We start from the raw sequence: 26,604 nt of genomic DNA on the forward strand, positions 1-26,604 counted from the left end.
CAGAAGCACATTTCCCTGTACACACACACACACACACACACACACGAAAGCTGAATGGATCAGCACTCACTCTGCCTCCTGCTTCTTAATCAAACCTGGCACCGTGGCAATTATCTAATTAGACATCAATTAATCCACACCCTTCAGGTCTGCAGGCGCGTTTGACCTGAGGAGTAATGACAAAACCACTATCGTAGAGCTCTGGAGAGCAGATTAATGGAGGCTGGGTGGCAGAGGTTGTGCTGTATTCAAGAAACCTCTGAAAATACATCTCAGTTCATTTCAGAATGAACAGGTATGAATAGAATTTATTGAGATGTGAAAGCTTAATCAGTCGTTGCAATAAGCAGGATAACCCTGTTGAGTAGATTAATTCAATTATGTAATTAAAGCTGGGGGGTGGGTAGAGCTGATTCAAGGTTAGCAAGAGGAGACAAAAGCATACCAACATTTAGTTTGTCTTTTTATTAGACAGAACAATTTCACAAACAACAGTTAGCCTGAAAGTTACATTCAGAAAGTGCAGCTGACCATGCACAAACACCACACACACACACACACACACACACACACACACACACACACACACACACACCTGCAAAGAAAAGTAACAATCCACCATGTTTGTTGTTTCCCACATTCTGTGTGTTCTCATGTTTAAATTCAAATGTACAAAATCCAAATCGTTCCCCATCAGAGCTGACAAACCTCAGTCGCTAGAGCAAGCACTAGTTTCTGTCATTGTGCAAAGACTCTTAAAGGCTAGTCTCTGCATTCTAACAGCCATACACCCCCATGCAACATCTGCAGCACCTCCAGCTTCTGTGAGGAAGGGGCTTCACAGTTTGGGTGAAATGGTGCCAGAAATGTCCAATAACACCAGGACAGAGCTGGCCATCCCCCAGCAGCTCAACAGAGACTTCACCGAAACACTACACGGCACACAGTCTGTACAAAGTGATGAGATGGGAGGCTTCTGCTCAGTGTTCATCACACACACACACACACACACACACACAGGGGGGGGGGTCACAGGGTGCTTCTGTTCAGTTTATGGCAGACACTGGTTGAACACATGGGTGAGGAGGTGGTGATGGTGTTTCTAAAGTAAGGGAAGATTGTGAGAAGTCTCTTAATATCGTTCCACCTGATTCCAAAGCAGAGAGCTTACACATCCCAGACTAAGGGTCCCGTTCAGGTTTGGCCCCCTGTGAGTGGGGTGTGCAGGCGACCCGGTCAGTCCATAAGGTTTGCCCTCAGCTACACGTCCCATCCCATCCCAGGAGACTCTGCTTGGTGTTTACTGGCCCCAGGGATCCAGGATGTGTGAAAACACAGCATCCAAAGGAACTGGAGGAGCACACAGCATCACAGCAGCGAGCTGCTCATCGGCCTGCTGCTCACACTGAGATCTGAAACTGTCTTTTTCTCCAGAAGATTTGGAAGTGCAACACTTTTGTACTGTACGTAACTTAAGATTTTTTTCCCCAACTGCTTGGTCCACAGCATTGTTCAGTCCAGTCAGAGAAACGAAAGTCCACGAATGAAAAGCCCAGCAAACTCCTCTTCTACCTCCCAAAGATGCTCTCATACTCCAGCAGTATGTGCTCCACTATCTGGTTCTGGTAGACCATGTGGACCGCAATGTTGCCCGTCTCCGTCTCAGGGCGCAGCAGCGTGGGTCCGAACACAATAGCCACACTCTGGGTAGTCATGCGGTTGGCCTCTCCGTGGTCTATCACTCTGGCGAGAGGATTGGAACAAGAGATGAGATTAGTCAGGAATGGTTTAAGGTTCAGTGCAGCTTCAGGGTTTCATCAAGAGAAACAACATCACACACACACACACACACTAACCCGACAACAAGCTCCAGGCAACAACATAATAGCCTTTTAAAATAGAATCTACATCCTTGCATGTAGATGCACAAAACAATAAGATATTCATGGAAAGGAAGAAAAAGGAAGATTAAATCCGCCTGCTGGTGTACGTAAACCTCCATATACTGAATGTCACGCTATAAAACACCACTTCATAGGTACTGAATTACAGCAAACACACTGCTATATAAATGCAAATTGGAAACCTAAGCAAATGTCATTGTGAACATATGATATTGCCACTGGCTGCGTTGGGCTAAGAATACACAGTGGCTGAGGTTTGTGTGGCCACAGAATGATCAGTGGGAGGAACGGCTCACTCTGACAGTCAAACAGCTGAACAGCTCAGGTTCAGCTCCACTGGAAAACAGCGCTTACAACTCAAGCAGTCCAACTGGATCAGACAGAGTGTCCGAGCACAAGCGTGGAAGCATGGAAGATCCACAATAAAGCAGAGTTTAAACTTTCATCATCGTTCTTCCTTCATGGCTTCATCACATTTTCACCAGGCTGCTGTTCCTTAAACACAGCTAATTAACCCAAACCCCGATAACTTTATGACGCTCGGAGCATACTGGAACACGGATCAATGTGTTAGCTCAGGTGTCAGGGATCTTCTAGAAAAATAACCTTTTAATTACTCATCTGGGTAATATTTTCAATGTATGTGGCAGAACTGGAACTACCGTAATACTACAAAACATTGCTATTATATCTTAGTTTGTGAAACATCAAAACAAAACCGAGCAAACATCTCCGGAGAGATAGCTAACGAGCCTTGTTCAATTTAATGAGGAACACTAAGGACGTTGAAAAGAAATACCTCCAAATTAAATAAGAAAGTCAGGATTGAAACAAGCTCTGAATGAACGAGCTCCATCATATCTTAAAGATCTCATTGTAAGATATTTTCCTAACAGAGCACTTCGTTCCCAAACTGCAGGTTTACTTGAGGTTCCCAGAGTTTCTAAAAGTGGAATGGGAGGCAGAGCCTTCAGTTATCAGGCCCCTCTCTGTGGAGCCAGCTGCCAGTTTGGGAGGCAGAGCCTTCAGTTATCAGGCCCCTCTCTGTGGAACCAGCTGCCAGTTTGGGAGGCAGAGCCTTCAGTTATCAGGCCCCTCTCTTGTGGAATAAGCTGCCAGTTTGGGAGGCAGAGCCTTCAGTTATCAGGCCCCTCTCTTGTGGAATAAGCTGCCAGTAAATGTCCGGGAAGCAGACACCCTTTCCACTTTTAAGACCAGGCTTAAAACTTTCCTTTTTGATAAAGCTTATAGTTAGGGATGGCTCAGGTGGTCCTGAAACATCCCATAGTTAAGCTGCTATAGGCCCAGACTGCTGGGGGGCCTCATCTGTCACACCTTTCCTCACTTTACTCTCTTTATGTATATGTGACATTATTGTGGTCATTAACTCGTGTTTCCCTGTTCCAACAGATATGCTTTGAATGGTGTTACAGTGTTTGTTGTCCCCTCTTTTCTGTCTTCTCAAACCCCAGCTGGTGGAGGCGGATGGCCACCCTTCCTGGTTCTGGTTCTGCCAGAGGTTTCTTCCTGTTCAAAGGGAGTCGTTTCTCTCCACAGTCGCCTCAGGCACGCTCAGGACGGGAGATTGGACAGAAGACAAGTTTCAGTGCAATCTGTTGGTTTCCTTAGCTAGGAAATAGTTATTGAATTGGCTCTATATGAACGAATTGGATTATTATATGAATAATTATGATTACAATTAATTGAATTCCAATTGGCTTGAATTGGACTTTATTATCTAAGTGCCTTGAGATGACATTTGTTGTATTTGGCGCTATATAAATAAAAATGAATTGAATTTAAAACAAACCTGAGAATCTGATCAGTTTTTCTAGAAATCTGATGCTGCACAAACAGACTCAAACTTTTGTCCCCCCGGCCTTAAGACTGTATAACTCTTCACTGGGTGGCCAGGGAGGATCATGATTAAACCCATATGCATATCTGTTAGCACATGAGCACATTTTTATATTTATTTATTTTATATATTTACATCATGTATGTTGTTACGAACTTTTGTTTTTGTTTGCTGTAGATACTAACCTGCCTTCAGGCATCTATGTAGCTGATGAATACTTTGAATTTCCCTCAGGATTAATACAGTATCTATCAATCTATGTATCTATCCATCCACCCATGCATCTATTTATCCATCCATCCATCCTCCACTGCTGGGCTGGGATAAACAACAGTTGGGAAGCATCTCTGCAGTTAAACTAATGAGTCTCAATGTCAGTGGAGGTCTTCCATGAGATCATCTTAGACTTTGTTGCTAAACTGTGAGTAAAGTCAGTAAGCAGTGGATACACAGTGTGTACTCTTCCTACCTGTGCAGGTGTTTGAAGAGAGCCTGCATTGTATCATGGTTGGGTTTTGGCAGCTTCTTGATTAAGTCTTTGATAGAATTTGCTCTCTGCTTGTAGTCTGAGCATTCTGAAGCAGAGAAACAGCAAATGAATATGTGCAGACTGCCATCTTGTGGCCACATTAAAAACTAAAGCATCATGTAACAACATCTTTTAACCCCAACAGAGTTCTGCTTCATTGGGCCTTGAATACTTTAATGGTGTCATGTGTCTTCAGAACACAGATGAGCTGTAAAACATTGAACAAGTCACTTACTGATGGCGTTCACAAAGTCACTGAAGGAGCCATAAGAGAAGAGAGGCTCAGGAAGTTCCCTGAAGAACATCTTAAGCGCTCCGGTGGTGACGTGGATGTCCTCCCACTTACTGTCAGTTAGATCCACCTTCTCATCTAACACAAGCCAAATAAGACCAGAAGAGATCATTAATAATATACTGATCCCAAACATACTTCTGTGGGCTCTGCACATTGGAGCTTCACACACCTACATCTAAAAGTATCCTCCTATCACTTGGGGGCACTAATAGATAAGTAGAACAATCTGAGCAGTGCTCTCAGTTATGTTGCTGCTGCTGCTGGTCCTTTAGCCTTGCTCTGCTATGGAAAAGTCAAAGTGGACAAAGATCTGCTTTATGACGAAGTAAAACTAAGCGGCAAAGTATTCCCAGAGTAGCTGCTGTCTGAACTGTTCACCTGCACTTTGTCATTCACATGTTTGGTGCTCCATCTTCTTTGCTCTGAAACCTGTTGATGTTGTCCTCTTCCAGCTAACATTCAACCAGTCAGCATTTGACTAACTTGTCGAATCTTTGAAATCTACGCTATTTTTACGTTTTTGGAGAACTGCGCGTCTGACTCTCTGCATAAATACCGTCTGTGGGGGCTGGGAGCGATATGAGGGCATTTACTGGTGATCAGGAGGCGCTGCAGTGGAAACCTACCATGATTAACAGCAAATCGGAGCTTCTGGATCACTGCCAGGTTGCCGCTTACTCTGTATAGGCCGTCAATATTGAGACCTGCAGGGGAGTCAGGAGAGGTGGTGGGACGAACACAGTCAGTTTACATTATATGTGTGCTGATCACGCCTGGCATTCGCTTCCATCTGGGGTGATCCCATCACAAGCTGAGCATTCATCCAGAGATCACACACACAGATCACGCACAGATCACACACAAAGATCACACACACAGATCACACACAGATCACACACACAGATCACACACACAGATCACACACACAGATCACTCAGAGATCACACACACAGATCACTCAGAGATCACACACACAGATCACACACACAGATATCACACAAAGATCACACACAAAGATCACACACAAAGATCACACACAAAGATCACACACACAGATCACACACAAAGATCACACACACAGATCACACACAAAGATCACACACACAGATCACACACAAAGATCACACACACAGATCACTCAGAGATCACACACAGAGATCACACACACAGATCACACACACAGATCACACACTCAGAGATCACACACACAGATCACACACTCAGAGATCACACACACAGAGATCACACACAAAGATCACACACACAGATCACACACACAGATCACACACAGAGATCACACGCACAGATCACACACACAGATATCACACACAGATCACACACAAAGATCACACACACAGATCACACACAGAGATCACACACACAGATCACACACACAGATCACACACAAAGATCACACACACAGATCACACACACAGATCACACACACAGATCACACACACAGATCACACTCAGAGATCACACACACAGATCACACACACAGATCACACACAGATCACACACAGATCACACACAGATCACACTCAGAGATCACACACAGAGATCACACACACAGATCACACACTCAGAGATCACACACTCAGAGATCACACACACAGATCACACACACAGAGATCACACACACAGATATCACACACACAGATATCACACACAGAGATCACACACAGATCACACACACAGATCACACACAGAGATCACACACAGAGATCACACACTCAAAGATCACACACAGAGATCACACACAGAGATCACACACAGAGATCACACACTCAAAGATCACACTCAGAGATCACACACAGATCACACACAGATCACACACACAGATCACACACACAGATCACACACACAGATCACACACAGATCACACACACAGATCACACACACAGATCACACACACAGATCACACACACAGATCACACACAGATCACTCAGAGATGACTCAGCCCACGTGTCCAAGTGGTCCAGGCTGCATTCTTTTAACAGTGTGAACAATCTCAAATACGTGCTGAGCACTGTCAGATGGAAGCATACTTCCATTTGAATCCCACATCTACAGGAATACTCTTTCTGCTCCGCTTTGTCCAGATATGCAGCTCTGCAGCCAACACTCCTCTTTAAGCCTGCTGCTTCTCAATGAGTTCTGGGACTATTCTGCAGCATTGAACCATTATTCACCCAGCCGTTGGGATTGGCAGGAACACTGGATCTTAAAATGAGGCAACCTAACCTTTACCTGCATTAATTCACTGAACTCTGTGACATTTCTGAAACCTGAACAGGAGCCACTCCACACATGGTCTAAAGGCCATGAAATGAATTAAAAGGGAGAACGTGTGAGAGGCATACGGGACCAGGTGGCTGTTGATCATACCTGTGTTCTCCACATGGTCGATACACATTTGAACAAAGTTCGGCACAGATGTGTTCTCCCGCTGGCACAGACTGGTCAGACTGCAGCCAAACACCTGATCTGTGATCACACAAACACACATTAACTCAACTTCATCCTGTCTTGTACATGGCCACCAAAAACTGGCTGCATTTCAGCTCTGTGACATTTAACATATTTGTAGATTGGGGGTTCGCCACTGGATCCAGGACGATACCTTTGATGTATCCTTTGTCACGGACAGCCTGATATGTGGGCCGCCGTGTCAGGAACTTCTTCAGCTTCATCCTGGTTTTCTTTTGGTCTGATGAGTCCATGCTCACTGAAGTCTTCATCACTGAGGGAAGACAGGAAGACACTGATAGACATACAGTGATATGAGAAAGAAGACTATCTGGAGTCCATCGTTCTACAGAGGGAAAGATTATTCACAGGTGGAAAACATTCAGGACAGCTGTCAATCTTCCCAGGAGTGGACGTCCCAGCAAGGTCACCCCAAGGTCAGAAAGCCAAGAGCTACATCTCAGACTCTGCAGGCCTCAGTTAGCATGTTAAAGGTCACCCCAAGGTCAGAAACCCAAGAGCTACATCTCAGACTCTGCAGGCCTCAGTTAGCATGTTAAAGGTTAAAGGTCACTCCAAGGTCAGAAACCCAAGAGCTACATCTCAGACTCTGCAGGCCTCAGATAGCATGTTAAAGGTTAAAGGTCACCCCAAGGTCAGAAAGCCAAGAGCTACATCTCAGACTCTGCAGGCCTCAGTTAGCATGTTAAAGGTTAAAGGTCACCCCAAGGTCAGAAACCCAAGAGCTACATCTCAGACTCTGCAGGCCTCAGATAGCATGTTAAAGGTTAAAGGTCACCCCAAGGTCAGAAATCCAAGAGCTACATCTCAGACTCTGCAGGCCTCAGTTAGCATGTTAAAGGTTAAAGGTCACTCCAAGGTCAGAAACCCAAGAGCTACATCTCAGACTCTGCAGGCCTCAAATAGCATGTTAAAGGTTAAAGGTCACCCCAAGGTCAGAAATCCAAGAGCTACATCTCAGACTCTGCAGGCCTCAGTTAGCATGTTAAAGGTTAAAGGTCACCCCAAGGTCAGAAAGCCAAGAGCTACATCTCAGACTCTGCAGGCCTCAGTTAGCATGTTAAAGGTTAAAGGTCATGACAGCACAGTTAGAAAAAGACTGAATTCAGATTAGGTTTGCAAAGCTGCATCTGAACAAACCACAAGACTTCTGGAACATTGGGCCTCATGCAACAACCATTTCGTACGCACAGATTTGTTCTTAAATCGTGCGTAAGAGTTATTTAACAGAACTTGCGCATTCCCCAATTTTTTTGTATTTTGAATTCTCTTTCTTTTTATGAACAGAATTTACCAGTGATCCAGACCTGCTGTTTTTCCAATCAAGTTTGCTTGACTAATGATAGATAGATACTTTATTGATCCCGAAGGAAATTCAAGCATCCACTAGCAGAAATAATAAAGCAATAAATGTTTATACAATAATAAAAACAATCTAAGAATTTAAAAAACTGTTTAAAAATATAAAGTGACCAGTGAAGTGAGACGAAAGTGAAATGTAAAGTGATCAGTGAAATTCAGAAGTGCCATCACAGAGCTGTTGTACGGCCAGAGGAACAAAAGAGTTTTTGAGTCTGTTGGTGGAGCAGGATTGAGACAGCAGTCTGCCACTGAATGGATTGTATATTTAATTACTTTGAAGCAAACATGAATAAATATATACATTATACCCCATAATGATGCTGACATTATTCTGTTTGACTTAAATTATGCACTAATTGAAGGTTAAGTTGACTCTGTATATAACAAGGTCAATGGGAAGCGTAACCAGCGGCTGACTTGCTACTTTTGGATGACTTAGCAAGTCTTTTATTAAAGAGACTTGAACATGTTATTGGGATTAAAGGAACTGCATTAGGCTGGTTTAAGTCATATTTATCTTTGTTTGTTCTTGTAAATGAAGAATCTTCCTCACAAACCAGAGTAAGTCATGGAGTTCCTCAGGGTTCTATGCTTGGACCGATTCTTTTCACTTTATACATGCTTCCATTAGGTAACATTATTAGACAGCTAAAGACAGATAAATTTCCATTGCTATGCTGATGATACTCAGTTGTACTTATCTATAAAACCAGATGAACCCAATAGGTTGGTCAGACTACAAGCATGTCTTAAAGACATAAAGACTTGGATGACTCAGAACTGTCTGCTTCTAAATTCAGACAAACTGAAGTCGTTATCTTTGGACCTGAGCGCTTATAGTTACTCTAGATGGTATTTCCTTGGCTTCTAGTTCTACAGTGAGGAACCTTGGAGTTATTTTTGACCAGAACTTATCATTTGACTCGCATATAAAACAGGTTTCTAGGACTGCCTTCTTTCATCTTCGTAATATTGTTAAAATCAGGAACATCTTGTCTCAGAGTGATGCAGAAAAACTGCTCCATGCGTTTGTTACTTCAGGATTGGACTACTGTAATTCTTTATTATTGGGCTGTCCCACATATTCTCTGAAAAGCCTCCAGCTGATCCAAAATGCTGCAGCCAGAGTTCTGATGAGAACTAACAGCAGAGATCATATTTCTCCAGTTTTAGCTTCTCTTCATTGGCTCCCTGTTAAATTCAGAATAGAATTTAAGATTCTTCTCCTTACATATAAAGCTCTTAATGACCGAGCTCCATCATATCTTAAAGATCTCATTGTAAGATATTTTCCTAACAGAGCACTTTGTTCCCAAACTGCAGGTTTACTTGAGGTTCCCAGAGTTTCTAAAAGTAGAATGGGTGGTCGAGTATATGCTTTAGGCCCCTGGCTATTGACACCCTTAGTTAGATCTGTAAAGAGACAGGGACGCTCGTACAACGACCGTCATACGCGCACCCGTGCAGTTGCAGTCATTCAGCGCCTGGCCATGGCGAGACTTTTTTTTTTTTAAGCCACTTTCATATCAAACCATTTCTTCTTTATTTCGGTGACATTACGAACTACAGGTGACACAGAATTAACAGCACTCGTAATAACTTCCCATTTCTTGGCTTTAGCAGGTCCCGTAATTCCACTTCTGACACTGCTAAAAATGACAGATTTTCCTTTCTGCATCTCTGAAAGCAGAACTTCAGTCTCAGAGCCCCTAAAGTTGTTCTTTTTGCACCTTGATGCCATTCTCATCCTCAACACTCAACACTTCCTGGCACAGGAGAGAGGAAGCACAGCCTTATATGGTATCATTTTGGGCGTGGAGTATGCAAATCTACTATCCTCGTGCACGTGAACTTAAATACGCATGGGTGGCATTCAACATTTACGCAGGTCGTTTACACACTTTTTCCGATGTTAAGAGCGTTTGTTGAATCTGACGTGGCGTGTTCGTACGAAAAAAGTGAGAGAAATTTAGAATAAGAATACGAAAATTTTCTTGCATGAGGCCCATTGTCCTTTGGACAGACCAGACCAAAGGGGAGATGTTTGCTCATAATGCACAGCAGCACGTTTGGAGAAAACCAAACATATCAGCATATCAGCACAAACACCTCATACCAGCTGTCAAGCACGGTGGTGGAGGGTGGGATGTGTGGGAGGGAGTAGGGCCTGGCCATGTTCTCTGTCATTATGTCATGAGGGGATGACAGAAGATGTTGTTGCAATCTCAGACACAGTGGTGCCGGACAAAGATTGGGTTTTGGCCACGTACGCACAGAGCGATAACAGGAAGTATGAGAGGATCTCACAAGTTGTTGTCGTCAGGAATTCTGTGTATGCTGCCATGTAATATGTTCCATGTTGTCCCTGTTAATAAATTCCCCATAAGAGGCTGCAAAGGTGAGTCCGACTTCTCTTTTCTTCACAACAGGTGGGGTAGGGTGATTTGGGCTTGTCTTGCAGCCACAGGACCTGCAGGACAGTGATCTCAAGCACACAATGGCTGAAAAACAAGATTCAAGGTGTTGCAGTGGTCCAGTTAAAGTTCAGATCTCAATCTGATTGAAATGCTGTGTTGGAAGCTCACAGGGGATGTGGATCGAGGGTTGCCCGCAAACCTGTAAGCAAGATTGTTAAGAAGAGTGGGCAAAAACTCCCCCATGTCAATATAAGAGATTGATAACGACACAGAAAACATTGGCCTCAAGTTGTTGCTACTAAAGGTGGTTCTACAAGCATAGAAATACTGTGTATTTCCTGTATGTACTCCCTGTTCAATGTGTTACCATGGAGACATTATCAGACTCAGCTTGTCTCACCTCTGTTCTTCTTGAAGTCTCTGTGGTCCTTCTCTTTGTCCTGTTTCTCAGCTCCTGGGGACTCTGGCATATCCTCCTCAATGGCCTCATCTGACTCCCACGCCTGGACCAAAGGAAGCATATTTAAGATTAACTTGGGTCAGATGAGGGTCCAATAACCGGAAGGTTGGCGGTTCAATTCCCATTCTTGCCACTCAAAAAAGATTGGTGACAGCTGGAGGAGTCAGTCCACCTCTTTGTCACAAGGTGCGCTTGAGCAAGGCACTGTACCACCATGCTCCCCGGGCTGCCAACCGCTCCAGTCAGTGGGGTTACATGGCACTGAAAGGATTGGATTATTGGATAAATTACAATCAGACTGAGTTATTAAATTCATGTAAACACCTTAATCTGACAAGAAATTGGATCAGGTTAAGACCCCGGGATAACTGGGTTGAAAGTCACTCTAAACCTGCTTGTAGACGCTGAAGCACGTGGTGAATCAGACTTTGCGTTCTGCGCATGCTCCAGATGTTTTCCCGGGGTCGTGACCCGGAAGTCAAAGGAGACGATATTCCTGTTGTTGTCGCCGTCAGAAAGAAACAAACAACGCGATGGAGAATGCTCCGTTGGGCATCGAGTTTGTGCAACAAGCAGCTCATCACAGACCAAATGTAGAGGGACGTAGCTTCATCTGGCTCTGCGTTCTCCATCTTTCTCCAATGCCTGAGTTTGTTGTTGTTGTTGGTGAAGAGGTCAACAGGATGTGGCTCTATTAGCAACAGCTGGAATGGGTACAGCGCCACCTATCGTACCGGGGTATGACACGCTTTGTGCCTCTGATCCCATTCATTCACCGCCATATATCCAAGGAGAATTACCCTTGCTCGCATAACCCTAAACACTTCTTATTGGTGATTTGATTTCTTCTTATCGAGGATTGAATGGTTTGGATTCTGAACCAATAGAATCACTCGCGCCAAAATCGTAGCGCTGCATATGAGGACACCCTCGCGCAACATTTCGCTGTCGTTTTACCTCAGATTCGCACGCTCGCTGTAAGGGTGTAAGGAGCATCATCCAACTATAGCTATGACCGAATTAATCTCATCATGTAGACCCACTGAGTGTCTGGCATCTGCCTCTGAGTATGTGACCCTGTGCATGTGCACGTGTGTGTCAACAGGTGCCAACCTGGATGGGTTCAAAGCGGAGGACATATTTCGTGTGTTTGTAACAATAAATCTGATGTTAATAAGATGGCCGTTTTTGTCTTATATCCCATCTTTTTGTTCAAGTTTTTTTAGACTGGTGTTTATTGGGATTTCAGTTCTGCTGCTGTTAAAAATGGAAAAATCCTGCAATGAATTATGGGTACATCTTTTTCACATGATGGTAATTAAAGAGTAAAACTCTGAGGATGTCCACTCACATGTGTGTTAATGGTCTCTGTGAGGGCCCAATACCAGTCACTGATGACGCTGTCAATCTCAGACTGGATCAGCAGCTCTGAGCCCTGCCGGGTCTTCAGCTGGGGGAGGGACACAACCGGAGGTCAAACATAAGCAACCTCGTTGGATATTTGGACCAAAATGCCCAGAAGCTGAAAGCTGGCCGCAGCACTGTCACAGTACCTCGATGACGTGTTTCTTGCTGGACTTTTCCTTGGAGGCCCAGTCCACCATCGCCCCACGCAGATCAACAGTGAACTCTGGCTTTGACTGATTGCTGCCAAACTTCTGGAAATAAGAATCAAGACACAGAATGAGAGCTGATGCCTGATACACATGTGATATGATGAGGACACACTGCTCTCTGCAGAAGGAGTTTGACAAGAAAGGAGAGGAGTTTCATTCCAAAATGCTGTGAACTTAACTTTCTGCCCAACGCTCCACAGTGTGAAAGCACTTAGACAGAATATTACAATAAACAACAGAATACTGACATAATAACCCAAACAAAATGTTCCTTTTAATAATATCTGCCACTGTATCCCCAGACTGAGTCAGTTCATATCTGACTCATACTGTCAACATTATTTTGAAACGTGCAAGTGTACGCATACATATTTAGTGTTAGAAGAAAAGCAGAAACTTTCCATTAGTTCTTGTTATCAGCATATCAACGAACACACAGTCTTTGCTTTAGATGTTGTTGAGATTTTCATCAACAAACTCTGACCATTGTTATGTCATTCTGGATTTACTGCCACTCATCTTCATATATGGCCTCTTTATGGGCTGGCAGTGCTGGTGACCTGGACTGCTACATATGTGTGTGTGGGGTTTGTGGAAGTGCTTCTTTAATAAGATCCAGTCATGCTGTGTGTGTTTCTAAACCCTGACTGAGCACAAAGAGCCAGCTGGAACGTGCCATCGAGTGTGCACACCATAAGAATAAAAAAGCTCAGAGTCGAGACTGGAGCTGGTTTGATACTCTGAGGAGCTCATTTCATTTGTAGAGACAGAAACTTCTTGAGAATGGAAATGAAATGAGAGTCAAATGAAGTCAGGTTATGTAAACACACATCGGTCAGTCAAAGAGGGGATGAAGGGAAGAGATGAGCAGGAGGCGCATGGAGGAACATGCAGAAACAGGACATACAGCGGCAGCCTGCACAGGCCTGCAGTTCACATAGGAGACAGCAGGGCGGCGCCTGACTGAGAGCTTCCAGCTGCTGAGGAGAGTGAGAAGCAGCTCTGGGATGGAGCCACTGTGGTAGTAGGACTTCAGAGAGGAGGGGGGAGAAGAGGAGCAAATAACAGATGACACATTCCCCTGGAAGGTGGTGATTATACAGAAACAAAGAGAATGTTGCAAACGTAACTCAGAAACAGCAGAGGCTGATGGGATACATACCCAGGACGTGCTGCCCCCCTGACCCTTTGCAAAGAGGAGGGAGGAACCCTGCAGGACGGTCCACGAGGAGGTCCAGTTCTTCCTGTTTGTCAGGGTTAAACACATCAACGTCAACCTACACATTTGGAAAAATAGTCTGTAAAATAAAGGATGCTTTTAAAAAGTTCATTCCAACCTGACTTTCTTTCCATTCTCTGTGATTTTGGTGACATTGAGGACTCCACATTTCTCTGAGAGCTGTGGAGGAAAGACACAGGAACGCAGATAAGAACGTGCACAGAAACACACACACGCCAACAGCTGTTGTTTCCTCCTGTCCTGTCCAACTCGCACCAGCAGGTGGCACCCTAATGCTTGGAATGAGTTATTGGCAACGTGTGAGCTGGATGCAGTTAGATGTGGGCTGCAGCATGCAACAGATGGAGTGTTTCAGTGAGAAGTGGAAGGTGTGCAGTGTCAGCAGGAATACTAACGGTAGATGGGTGCTTAGGAGAGGAGGGGCAGGAGTCAGAGTCTGGAGAGCTCTGCTTCGGTGTCGAAGCGCACTCCTACCAACAAGAGGCACAACACTGTGAGAAGCTAACAACAGAGCTCACTACAAGAGGACACATGAAGTCAAGAGAAGAGCATGGAGGAATATTCTGGACTGGAATCCCATCCTGAAAGTATTCACACTTTTTCCATAATATCCTTTGTTACAGCCTTATTCCCAAAGAGATTCAATTCCTCTTTTACCTCAGTATTCTACACACAATACCCCATCATGACAAAGGTAAACAAGTTTGTTTGAATCTTTTGCAAATTTATTAGAAATAAAAAAACTCAAATTAAGAATTCACAGCGTTTGCTCAATACTTTGTTGAAGCACCTTTGGCAGCAATCAAGCCTCAAGTCTTTTTGAGCATGATGCTACAAGCTTGGCACCTATCTTTGGGCAGTTTCCCACATTCTTCTTTGCAGAACCTCTCAGGCTCCATCAGGTTGGATGGGGAGCATTTTCAGATCTCTCCAGAGATGTTCAATCAGGTTCAAATCTGGGCTCGAGTTGGGCCTCTCCAGGACAGAGTGGTCCTGAAGCCGCTGCTTTGTTACCTTGGCTGCGCTTCGGGTCGTTGTTCTGGTGGAAGATGAACCTTCGCCCCAGTCCGAGGTCCAGAGCGCTCTGAAGCAGGTTAGCAACAAGATGTCTCTGTACATTGCTGCATTCATCTTTCCCTGGACACAGACTAGTCTCTGAGTTCCTGCTGCTGAAGAACATCCCCACAGCATGTTGCTGCCACCACCATGCTTCACTGTAGGGATGGTATTAGCCAGTTGATGACCAGTGCCTGCTTTCCTCCAGATAGAATGCTTGGCATTCAGGCCAAAGAGCTCAATCTTTGTGTCAGTAGACCAGAGAATTTTATTTCTCATGGTCTGAGAGTCTTTCAGGGGCCTTTTACTGAGGAGTGGCTTCTGTCTGGCCCCTCTACCATACAGGCCTGATTGGTGGAGGGCTGCAGAAATGGTTGTCCTTCTGGAAGGTTCTGAATCATGACCAATCAACTGAACTGACCACAGGTGGCCTGCAATCAGGTTGTAGAAACTTCTGAAGGAAACAGGATGCACCTGAGCTCACTTCTGAGGGTCATGGCAAACGCTGGGAATTTATTTTCAATGAATTTGCAAGTTTCAAACAAAGTTGTTTCACTTTGTCATGATGGGGTATTGTGTGTAGAATGGTGAGGTAAAAGATGCATTCAACCTGTTTGAGAATAAGGCTGTAACACAGGATATTGTGGAAAAAGTGGAGCTGTGAATACTTTCAGGATGTGATTCCAGTCCAGAATATTCCTCCATGTTCTTCTCTGGAAGATGCGCTGTTGTGTTATGGTTAGTTTAGGGCTTAATGAGAGACTGAGGAAAGGGAGGTCAGGGTGGAGAAAAGAGAGTTCATTCAGAGAGATTTATGTTGAGATGCTCCTTTTAATACATGCAGTATGTACATGCAATATTACACTAATGTTATAACTACGGTATATATATATATATATATATATATATATATATATAACTATATATTAGGAGTGTTTGACACTGCTGTTCTTTTTTCGCTGCTCACTAAGTTCTCCTTTTCACCTGAAAGACTAACCCCCTTGTCAGAATTCCCAAATAAAACAGGAAAGCTTTTGTTCTGTGATGTCAAAGTGCGATATGAGAGCCTCCCACGCCTGCTGGGTGAGGGTTAGCTGTCAGATCAGACTCCCATCACACCTATCCAGGGTCTCCATCCTACCTCATTTAGGACGGCTTTTAATACCCAGCAGTATGATGACACTTATCTTATTTGATTTTGTTGTATTTTATTTCACTGTTCTTTTATTGTTTTTACTTATTCCTCTCTTTATTTATTATCTGCTGTAAAGCACTTTGGTACACCGTAAGGATCGTCTGTAAAGGGCTGTAGAAATAAAGTCCATTTACCTTCTCGTTGTGATCCAAGACGTAGGTGCTGTGCCTCCACTTGGTGAGCACGATGGGATCCTGCTGCTTCCTCTCCAGACTGCGACTCTTGGGAAACTCAGCAGGCTGAGAGGAGATATTATACTGCAGAGAAAGAGAGGGAAGCTCAAGTTTAGTCTGAGAAGTCATTCAAGCAGGACACTGATTAGCTTCCTCCCCCTTACCTCCCCCTTTACCGTCCGCAGCACCATTGGACAGGGACACAGAGCATTGCTACGCAGTCACCGGTTAAAGTCCACTGAATGTGTCCAAGTCTGCGCTACACTGCTGTTCAGTCACTGTGGGAATGGAGAGGTCTATTCTGATCTGATCTAAATCCTCCCGATTAGGAAGAGGAGAGCCACAAATAGTCCAGCATAGACTTAGCTCTGTGAGATCCTCTTCCCCTTACACCAGTCTTAAGAATGGAGCCTACAGGGAGGTGTACACATGCTACAGAACTCTGCTGACACAGACTAGGTCGAACATAGAAGTACTTTATTGGCCACCAGGTCCGTATTAGAATTACAGATGAATGCATCAAGTCTGGAGAGATCCTCGAAGCCCAAATGTCCACAGATATCCCTCTCATATTATATACAGAGTAAAACCTTCTCCCTCCTACAGAGTAAAACCTTCTCCCTTCTACAGAGTAAAACCTTCTCCCTCCTACAGAGTAAAACCTTCTCCCTCCTACAGAGTAAAACCTTCTCCCTCCTACAGAGTAAAACCTTCTCCCTCCTACAGAGTAAAACCTTCTCCCTCAGGCACACTATTCACTATACAATGTATACATATCTTGTGTCCATGAAGCACTTAATTAAGGAATATGTTGTGTTTCTGTGTGTCCCCATTGTTCCTCTCCTATCTGGAGCCACTGGGCCTCTGTTAAGTCGAATGAAGCAGACCCCACCCTGCTCTTTGGGGATGGACTGGGACTGGACTTTCCACTGTGGCATGTCTGATGTAACAAGGTCATCTCACCTTTGGCAGCTCCCACTCTGACCTGGATCCATCAGCACTGTAGTAATAAGGCCGGCCTTGTTCATCCACATGTTTGATCCACTGCAAACACAAATAGCACTCAGCCTCCAGGAGGATTCAAACTAACAGAAACACCAAGGGAACAGGCGTTAAGAGCAGACTCCACCTTCTCCTGCGTGTGCTCAGACACATAGAGAGTGTGTCCATGGTGGTCCAGCTCCTCCGACCAGCCTCTCGGGGGACATCCGTGCTGGCTGTCAGTCTGACTGGACTGGCTGCTGTGGCAGGTCTCCTCCGAAGACAGCTGCTGCAGAGCAGATGAGGGAGATGATTAGGTGAAGCAGCAATCACACAGCAGAAAGTACACGGCAAACTTCCAGCAGGAAGTCTGTGGAACCACTTTGAATGATGATGGTCTGCTGTTAAATTCCTCTGAATTTCTACAGAAGTTTGGCATCCACAAAGGAGTTGGCCACAGTTATGAGTGCTGTTCCCTCTGGAATTTTGTCCCTATTAAAGGAAACATCAGGACGAATATGTTCACCAAATCTAGACCCTAAACTAACTTCAGTTGGCATAAACCGTATTCAGATAACAATTCTGCTGCCATAATGCTGGACAGGACAAGGGGTTAAAAAAATAAAAATTAAAAAAATAATCGTGATATACGATCCTTGTTTCAAAATGATATTACCACTACCTCTTGTGTTTCCTATTGGTCTAGGTTTGCTGATAAACTGAACTGGAAAGAAGCCTGGGGCCTCATGTACAAAGACTTGCTGGATTTCCTCCTGAAACATGGCGTACGCTCAAACCCAAATGCCCTCCAACACACAAAAATATCCGGATGTATGAATCTGTGCGCATGCATCAATCCAAGCACATTTCCTTTGTACATCCCAATCAACGTGGAATTGAGCGCACATGTCGGAGCACCCGACTCCTCCCTGTCCACGCCCCTGATTAAATATGCAAATCATATTTAAATGAGCCCGGAAGTGGAGGCCCGCAAAATGTGTTCTTTGGCACGCTGTCCTCCGGCATAAGCAGCAAACTAAGAGGAGTGGGTGGGAGAGCCTGAGGCTGTCAATGCTGGGGGGTCTGAGAAGCCTCACAAGCAGAGGTGAAGAAGAAGTGGTCCCACATTAAGGTGGAGGTGAAGAAGAAGTGGTCCCACATTAAGGTGGAGGTGAAGAAGAAGTGGTCCCACATTAAGGTGGAGGTGAAGAAGAAGTGGTCCCACATTAAGGTGGAGGTGAACAAGAAGTGGTCCCACATTAAGGTGGAGTGGTGTTGCACTGTGGAATTTCTTGCTCCGCTTGGACTACTGATAATGACTTTATTTCGATCTATAACTTACACAATTTTGCATTGTTATTTACTCTATAGCTTACAGTTCTGTTCTAACACACTCCTACAGATCTTCAATCTTTATTTTCACTTTTTAGCGGTGTGTCTGGTTCTCTAGCGTAGCATGGCTACCGGTTCTCTTCCTCCTTCTCCTGCTTTCACCTGCTCCGTGTGTCAGATGTTTAGTTACTCCTCTGCCTCCTTTAGCGATAATGGTACATGTAACAAATGTAGTCTTTTTGTAGTTTTGGAGGCGAGGTTATCTGAATTGGAAGCTCGGCTCTGCACTGTTGAAAATCAACCGATAGCGAGCCAGGTCCCTTTTGCCAGTGTGGAGCCACCTAGCGTAGCTAGCTCAATTAGCCTCCCCCTAGCAGAACCTGAGCAGCCAGGATTACAACGTGGCTGGGTGACTGTCAGGAAGAGGCATAGCTCAAAAGTCAAGCCCGTTGTTCACCATCAACCTGTCCACGCTTCTAACAGATTTTCCCCACTCAGCGACACACCCGCTGAGGATAAAACCCTGGTAACTGGCAGCTCTATAGTCAGAAACGTGGCATTAGAGGCACCAGCGGCCATAGTCAAATGCATTCCAGGGGCCAGAGCGGGCGACATAGAATCCTATTTAAAACTGCTGGCTAAGGATAAACGTAAATACGGTAAAATAGTTATTCACGTCGGCGTTAATGACACCCGGTTACGCCAATCGGAGGTCACTAAAATTAATGTTGCATCGGTGCGTAATTTTGCCAAAACAATGTCGGACTCCGTAGTTTTCTCTGGACCCCTGCCAAATCTGACCAGTGATGACATGTTTAGCCGCATGTCGTCCTACAATCGCTGGTTGTCTAGATGGTGTCCAGCAAATAACGTGGGCTACAGAGATAATTGGCAATCTTTCTGGAGAAAACCTGGTCTGATGAGGAGAGACGGCATCCATCCCACTTTGGAAGGAGCGGCTTTCATTTCTGGAAATATGGATGAATTTATTTGCCACCCTAAAACATGACAACCCAGGGCTCAGAGCAGGATGCAGAGTTGTAGTCTTACACACTTCTCTGCAGCTTCCCACCTGCTGCTACCCACCCAATCGATTAACACAAAAGGAGCAAATCCTCTTGTGCAAAAAGAAATTAAAACAAAAACTTTAACTGAACAAAAACATCAAACTATTAAATGTGGTTTGCTGAATATCAGATCTCTCCTTTGGAAGTCTCTGTTAGTGAATGAGTTGATTTGTGATCATCATATTGATATATTTAGTCTTACAGAAACCTGGCTGCAGCAGGAGGATCATGTTAGCATTAATGAAGCAACTCCCTCTGACTGTTTAAATGTTCACGTTCCTCGAACCACAGGCAGAGGAGGAGGAGTTGTGGGAGAAGGATGTCATGACATTCTCATGACATCTGGCCTAGTTACATCGTGTGCCTTGCTGACTGGTTCAGATGAATATTGTTGATAGTTAGAATGAGTTGTTTAACATTAGGCACCTCCAGAGAGTGCCACGTACGGTTGTTTTGATAAAGACAAGCATAAAGAGGTATCACAGAAGGAAGACAGCGGACATTTTGTACATCCTGTATGCATATTTGCTGTGACAGTTTGCTCAATAAACTCCCCAATGGACGGCTGACCGACGCGTGATTCGACTCATTTTCTCCACAACATAATGGTGACCCCGAATTCGTGAGATTTTGCATCTGGATCCCGGCGGAGCGTGTCCTCTGTGCCCCGACAACCGACATCAGCTGTAACAAGCCGGCAGGTGGGATTTTTTTCCTACCATTACGCAGCTGGTTTCTGTTAGTGGAGCACAGCTGACCGCTTCTTCCGGCTTCCCCAAATTTAAAAGAACACAGGAGAGAGTACGGATTCTGCATTCGGTAAGCACTTCCATTGCTACCTCTGCGCAGGGGGGCTGCTGAAATTGTAATTGTTGAAATTGTGGGCCAAGGGGAGCCAAATGCTTGAATTGAGATAAAATTGGGTAAACAGCAGCTTATGTGAGTTGTAAAGCAGACAGCTGTGAGCAGTTGGTCGGGCTATTGTGTTGTTGTATTTTTTTTGTGGTAATTAAGAAGGGCTAGTCGCTCATGCTCGGGCAGGAAATAAATCGATGAGTTTAAACTGGAATAGTGGATACGCTTTTAGAGCGGGCAGAGTGGAAATCACTCGTTCATAGTGATGTCATAGAGCCAACGGCCGACCTTTAATGCATTGGGGGTAGGAATACCGTGGGACTATGGTTCGCATTAGTCATTAATATATGTGAAAATTATTTTCACTAGTCAAGGAGTAGACGAATGCTGGTAATTGATTGACTTGCGAACATAAAGGTTTGAAGGTGGCATCAAAAGAGCAGTTCAAGAAAACTCCGAAAAAGTCAATTCCAGTTCTATACGGGCACATTTTAAGTATATATGTTTATATCATTTATATATCTGCTTAGAACTCTTTGGAGTTATCCGAGACCTCAGTATAAAGACATTTTGAGAAGAAAATTCAAATTTGTTTATAAATTGGCCGCAGGAGATTATATTAAAGAGGTCATAGGGAAGCTGATAAGTACACGTCAGCATCTGTTGCTTTGGTCAAGAGACCATATCACAAGGCTTGTAGAGAAAACACATTTTGTATTTCATATATTGCCTACACCAATATCTCCTGAAAAATTAAAAGTCTAAATGAAAGAAATTGATAATTTAAAACTGTGAAGATTCGAACGGTGACTGACACAAAACTTTGATCGACTGACTTGGTGTGAGTGTGTGTGTCTTTGTTTGTCTGTCAATGTGTGTGAAATCCTGCTGTTTTATGTGAATCTAAAAAAAAAAAGAAAAGAAAAAGTTATTTTGTGTGATAAATCAAGGTTCTAACCTAACTCATCTCATCCCTTGACTTTTGAGTATTTTTTGTCATTTTGAGTTAACACATAGAGTTAACACAACGTCCTACTTATAATCTTAGGCCAAATAAAAATTAAGTGAGTGCAGAGACACTCAGATTTGCTTCATGGTTATAATTTGCTTCAGTGTTATAGTTTTGATTTCTTTAAGATTGTATATTTTGGTTGAGTGCATCTTGTTATTATTGAAGTATTGAATACTGCTGTGATTGGTGTTAAGTTTCTAAAGTTCTAGTTTCAACAGGCGAGTGAAGGTGTTTGAATTTCAGGGGGAGAGCGAGGTGCTGCGCGGGCACGCTGCTCGTGTGGAGGCGCGCTGCTCTGTCCTTGACATTCTTGTGCTGGTTTTACACTCACAGATGTTCGTGCGTAATCACATTTTCTTTCCTTGTGTCTTCCAGGGGCACTTTATGGTTGAACTGTAATAATTATTAGTTTTCTTTAGGTAATGTGCTAATTGCAGAGTTGTTATCAGTCGAGTAAATGTTGGTTTCGCAATTCCTAAGGGAGAGTTTCTGTCCTTAGGCCATTGATTCATCATGTCGTTCGACGTGAATGTGACATTCCTGATAAAGAAAGTTTTTCGCTTATGCATTGTTTCTGTATCTTTTGATCTGTAGTTTCCCTGTCCACAGCGTGTTAAATTGTATTTCTTTCTCTTTCTTAACAAATGCCATTTTGAGGTGAAGAATAGTGCAATTGGTATTTCTGTGTTGTTTGGTTTGTATTTTTTCTCTGTCCAGCTGGAAAGTTTGTATTTCTTCCTCTTTCTTAACTTGTCACAAAAAGTGTGACAAACGCCATTTTGAGTTGGGGTGTGGTTCAATTGTTATGTCTGGTTCAATTGTTATGCTTGGGAGGAGTTAATAACAGCCTGGGAAGTAAACGTAGTGGGGTGTTCATATTTTATTGGTTAGAAGTTACGTGTCCCAGACGTGTTTCATTGGAGGTAGAGTTAGAGGTGTGTGCAGATTTCATTGGTCAAAAAAAATATATTTTCATGTCATTGGTCAGAATTGACGTAGCTGTGACGTGCATTGTATCATCTGGATTGGTGGAGAGACATTGTGTGTGGATTGGATCGGTAACATCCGGATGTGAGCAAAGGTTGGGGCAACGCCTTGAGCCTGAGTCACTTCAAACAGAGTAAGCATTAACTGAGCTTTCGATTAGCAATAAATTAACATTGGGTAGCATTAGTAATACAGCAAGTATTGATTAGCAATAATTAGTATTGATTAGCAATAACTAGCATTGTTTAGCATTGATTAGCGTTGGTTAGCAATCAATAGTATTGATTAGCATAATTAGCATTCAATTAGCATTGGTCAACAAGGAAGCTAGTATTGATTAGCAATAGTTAGCATTGGTTAGCATTATTAGCATTTGTTAGCATTTCGTTAGCCATAATTAGCATTGATCAGAAATACAATTATCATTGATTAGCAACAGCAATAAGGCAAATATTGGTTTAAATCTTAATTAGCAATAGGTTAGCATTTATTAGCAACAGCTAGGAAGCTAACAGCAATTGGCATTGGTTAGCAAACATCAACATTAGCAATAATAGTAACCGAACTCCAAACTAGAAGTCAAAAAGCTAAATTAGCCTAACATCGAATTAACATTGGTTTAATTTAAAAAAACAAACAAAAAAAAAAAAAAACAACCTAGAGCATAAGCTTTTAAAGCTAACATAGGCTAACCTTAACAGTAGCATTGACAATATCCAATCCAATAATTAGCTGCATCTAAGCTAAATTTAGCAGAGCATTAAATTAGCATTGATTAGAGTTAAATAATTAGTTAATTTAAATTGACTTTCAAAAAAAAAAAAAAAAAGGGGAATAAGAATAATAAATAAGGAAAATTTAGAAAATAAATAAGTAAATAAAAAGAAAAAGTCAAAAGTCAATAGAAGGGAACTAACTAGGTGAAACAATGGATGTAACACCAACAATAACCATCAGCGCCAAACATCCTGAACATTCCAAAGATATTAAAAAGATATCTCTAAAATGGGAAAAACGAACAAAAAATAATTTCTCACCCTGGCCAAAAGGTGGCACTTTCAATGTAACGGCCTGTAAGATTATGGAACAAAGGATTAAAGCTTACAAACCAAAGGACAAAAGCAAAAAGAGACAGGAAAAGAGAGAGCTTGAATTAAAAGTTTTATATTTCTTTGAAAATGCAGAGCTATATCCAACACTGCCAGGAGCAGTAAACATACAAGGAGATTCTGAAATAAAAGATCACAAAATATCTCATGAACGTCCAGAACCACAAATAGCTACATCAAGCAGTCATGGAGCTCCTGAGCCAGACGCCGTCTGTAATTCAGATCAGGCAAGGGGACAGCTCCCACAATATCAAAAATCACCAGAACTGGCACCACCAGTTCAAAAGGCATCTTATGAAGAACATAAGAGTCCAACAGCGTCAGCACCGAGTTTGATAGAAATGACGCAGGGACAGTATGTGCCGTGGCAGATGCTCGACCTAGGGGGGCTGGTTGCCAGACTGCCGGACATTCACACAGGTGCAAGCAAATGGATAAGAGCTTTTGAACTAGAGACTGTGCATAAACTGTTGTCTGTGGGACACATTAAGGCAGTGTGGGCACTGTGTTTTGGAACTTCTACCATGGAGGGCATTTTGAGACACAGTGAGAATGACTGGATGTTAAGCCACCGAGCTGATGGAACTGATTTTAATGCATATCGAGCTGCACTCTGGAGAGCGTTACGAGCTGAGTTTCCTGTGGGAGTGGACCTCGAAGCATTAAAGGGGGAGCCACTGTCAGGAACAGAGAGTCCGGTTGTGTACATTGCACAACAATTGAAGAGATGGAGACAAGAGTCTGAGGGAGAAATCGAGAAGAGCCCAGCTTGGGTGACATTGTTCAGAGTTTCCATCAAAGAGGCTCTGCCTGCCCCAGTTCAGGGGAGGCTGGAGGATGTGGTGGGGTTGAATTCAATGTCACATGGGCAATTCCGCGACCACGTGGTGCATGCAGTAAACAAATACAGAAAAGAACTGAAACGGAAGGAGCAGGAGGAGGATATGCAAAGGGAACTTGCACGGTTGCAGTTAGAAGAACTGCAAGCGAAGCAAGAAGTACGAAATGAGGCCATGACAGCCGGGGCCGCTGAACAGCCATCACAGGGGCAAGTCCATCGTCGACGCTGTCAAAGGTCAAGAAGAGGTGCACCTGGAGGACGAAGGTCCTCGGGGACATGTTGGGCCTGTGGCGAGAGGGGACACTTTGTTTACAGCTGTCCGAGAGCACCGAGAAACCCGAGTGTTCGGCAGGACCGTGGCCAGTCCCTGGGGGGCGGAGCAAGTGACCCGGCAGGTCCAAGGCGTTCCTCTGGCAGAGGAATCCCAGTATTGGTTTACATTGACATATAGAGTACACTATCTAAGTGCCTTGAGATGACATTTGTTGTATTTGGCGCTATATAAATAAAAATGAATTGAATTGAATTGAATTGAATAGAGGTAAGAAGTACACTTACACCAGACGTACTCAAGGGTTTAAAAACCGCCCTCAGGGGTGTCATTATTACGAAACAAAACAAAGTTTTTAAGTTAAATGTGTCACAATTACCATGGAGACGGCGCCGCGGATGGCTGCCTCGGTACTTCGCTCTCTCGTGTTTTTTACGTTTTTGTGCATTTGTCGTGTTTTCTGTGCTCCTTCTCTGGTCACTTACTCCAGAGAAGAACTCCTAAACATTGGTATAACCACCAGCAAAGTTTTTTCTTCGGTTCTCATCGATCCGGAAAACTTAACAGAACTACTCATTGGAGGAGCAGCAGCTCTCTGTGGTCTCCGCTGGAGACGCCGGACACATCGGGGGAAGCGAGCCGGCGCACTTGTCAAATTGCGGCAGCGGGGGTTTCGCACTGCGCTCCCGTCTATTCACCTGGCCAACGTCCGCTCTCTGGCGAACAAGGTGGACGAACTGCAGCTCCTCAATACAACCAACACGGACTTCAACAGATCTGCTGCCTTGTGCCTCACCGAAACCTGGCTCGGTGAGCACATCCCGGACACTGCTCTCTACCTGCCTGGATTTCACCTGCACCGAGCGGACCGCATAACGGAGCTTACGGGGAAAACGAGGGGAGGCGGAATCTGCTTTTACATTAACGAAGGTTGGTGTACTGATGTCACGGTCCTAAACAAATCATGCAGTCCTCAACTAGAAACACTCTTCATCAACTGTAAACCGTTCTATTCGCCGCGGGAGTTTTCCTCGTTTGTTCTGGTCGGAGTCTACATCCCTCCTCAGGCCTGTGTTACTGAGGCGTTACAACACCTGGCCGACCAGATTAATAACGTGGAGAAAAAACACCCGGACTCTCTGCTCATTGTTTTGGGGGACTTTAACAGAGCAAACCTCAGCCACGAACTGCCAAAATATAAACAGCATATTAAGTGTCCCACCAGGGACACAAACACTCTGGACCACTGTTACACTGTTTTTAAGAACTCATATAACTCTGTCCCCCGTGCAGCCCTGGGACTCTCTGACCACTGCATGGTTCATCTTATCCCGACCTACAGGCAGAAGCTGAAATCTGCTAAGCCTGTGGTCAAGACGGTGAGGAGATGGACCAACAACGCCAAAGTGGAATTACAAGCCTGCTTTGACTGCACTGATTGGAGTGTTTATGAGACTGCAGCCTCAGACCTGCATGAACTGACTGATACCGTGACATCTTACATCAGCTTTTGTGAGGACATGTGTGTGCCCACCAAAACCTTCCGCACATAC

The 26,604-nt window shown here is 44.0% G+C and overlaps 1 protein-coding gene across 4 annotated transcripts in view; it reads right to left on the reverse strand.

Annotated features, from left to right (window-relative positions):
• Positions 1–481: 481 nt before the first annotated feature.
• The window catches only part of arhgap12b (Rho GTPase activating protein 12b), a 118,038-nt gene continuing 91,915 nt past the window's right edge, over positions 482–26,604 (reverse strand). For 2 of the 4 annotated variants that reach the window (XM_075452060.1, XM_075452061.1), the window contains exons 4-18: positions 17,726–17,866; positions 17,560–17,640; positions 16,558–16,680; positions 14,568–14,642; positions 14,270–14,331; positions 14,095–14,176; positions 12,870–12,974; positions 12,668–12,766; positions 11,257–11,359; positions 7,211–7,330; positions 6,976–7,074; positions 5,213–5,290; positions 4,527–4,661; positions 4,232–4,337; positions 482–1,743 (exon numbers count right to left, since the gene is read on the reverse strand). In XM_075452060.1, coding sequence (XP_075308175.1) covers positions 1,569–1,743; positions 4,232–4,337; positions 4,527–4,661; positions 5,213–5,290; positions 6,976–7,074; positions 7,211–7,330; positions 11,257–11,359; positions 12,668–12,766; positions 12,870–12,974; positions 14,095–14,176; positions 14,270–14,331; positions 14,568–14,642; positions 16,558–16,680; positions 17,560–17,640; positions 17,726–17,866 — 1,584 coding nt within the window. In that variant the 3' untranslated portion in view covers positions 482–1,568. Of the gene's footprint in view, positions 1,744–4,231; positions 4,338–4,526; positions 4,662–5,212; positions 5,291–6,975; positions 7,075–7,210; positions 7,331–11,256; positions 11,360–12,667; positions 12,767–12,869; positions 12,975–13,839; positions 13,963–14,094; positions 14,177–14,269; positions 14,332–14,567; positions 14,643–16,557; positions 16,681–17,559; positions 17,641–17,725; positions 17,867–26,604 lie in introns of all 4 variants that reach the window. The other 2 variants (XM_075452063.1, XM_075452062.1) reach the window with 2 other exon arrangements.

The sequence above is a fragment of the Odontesthes bonariensis genome, chromosome 20 (assembly GCF_027942865.1).
Source record: "Odontesthes bonariensis isolate fOdoBon6 chromosome 20, fOdoBon6.hap1, whole genome shotgun sequence".
Taxonomy (NCBI): domain Eukaryota; kingdom Metazoa; phylum Chordata; class Actinopteri; order Atheriniformes; family Atherinopsidae; genus Odontesthes; species Odontesthes bonariensis.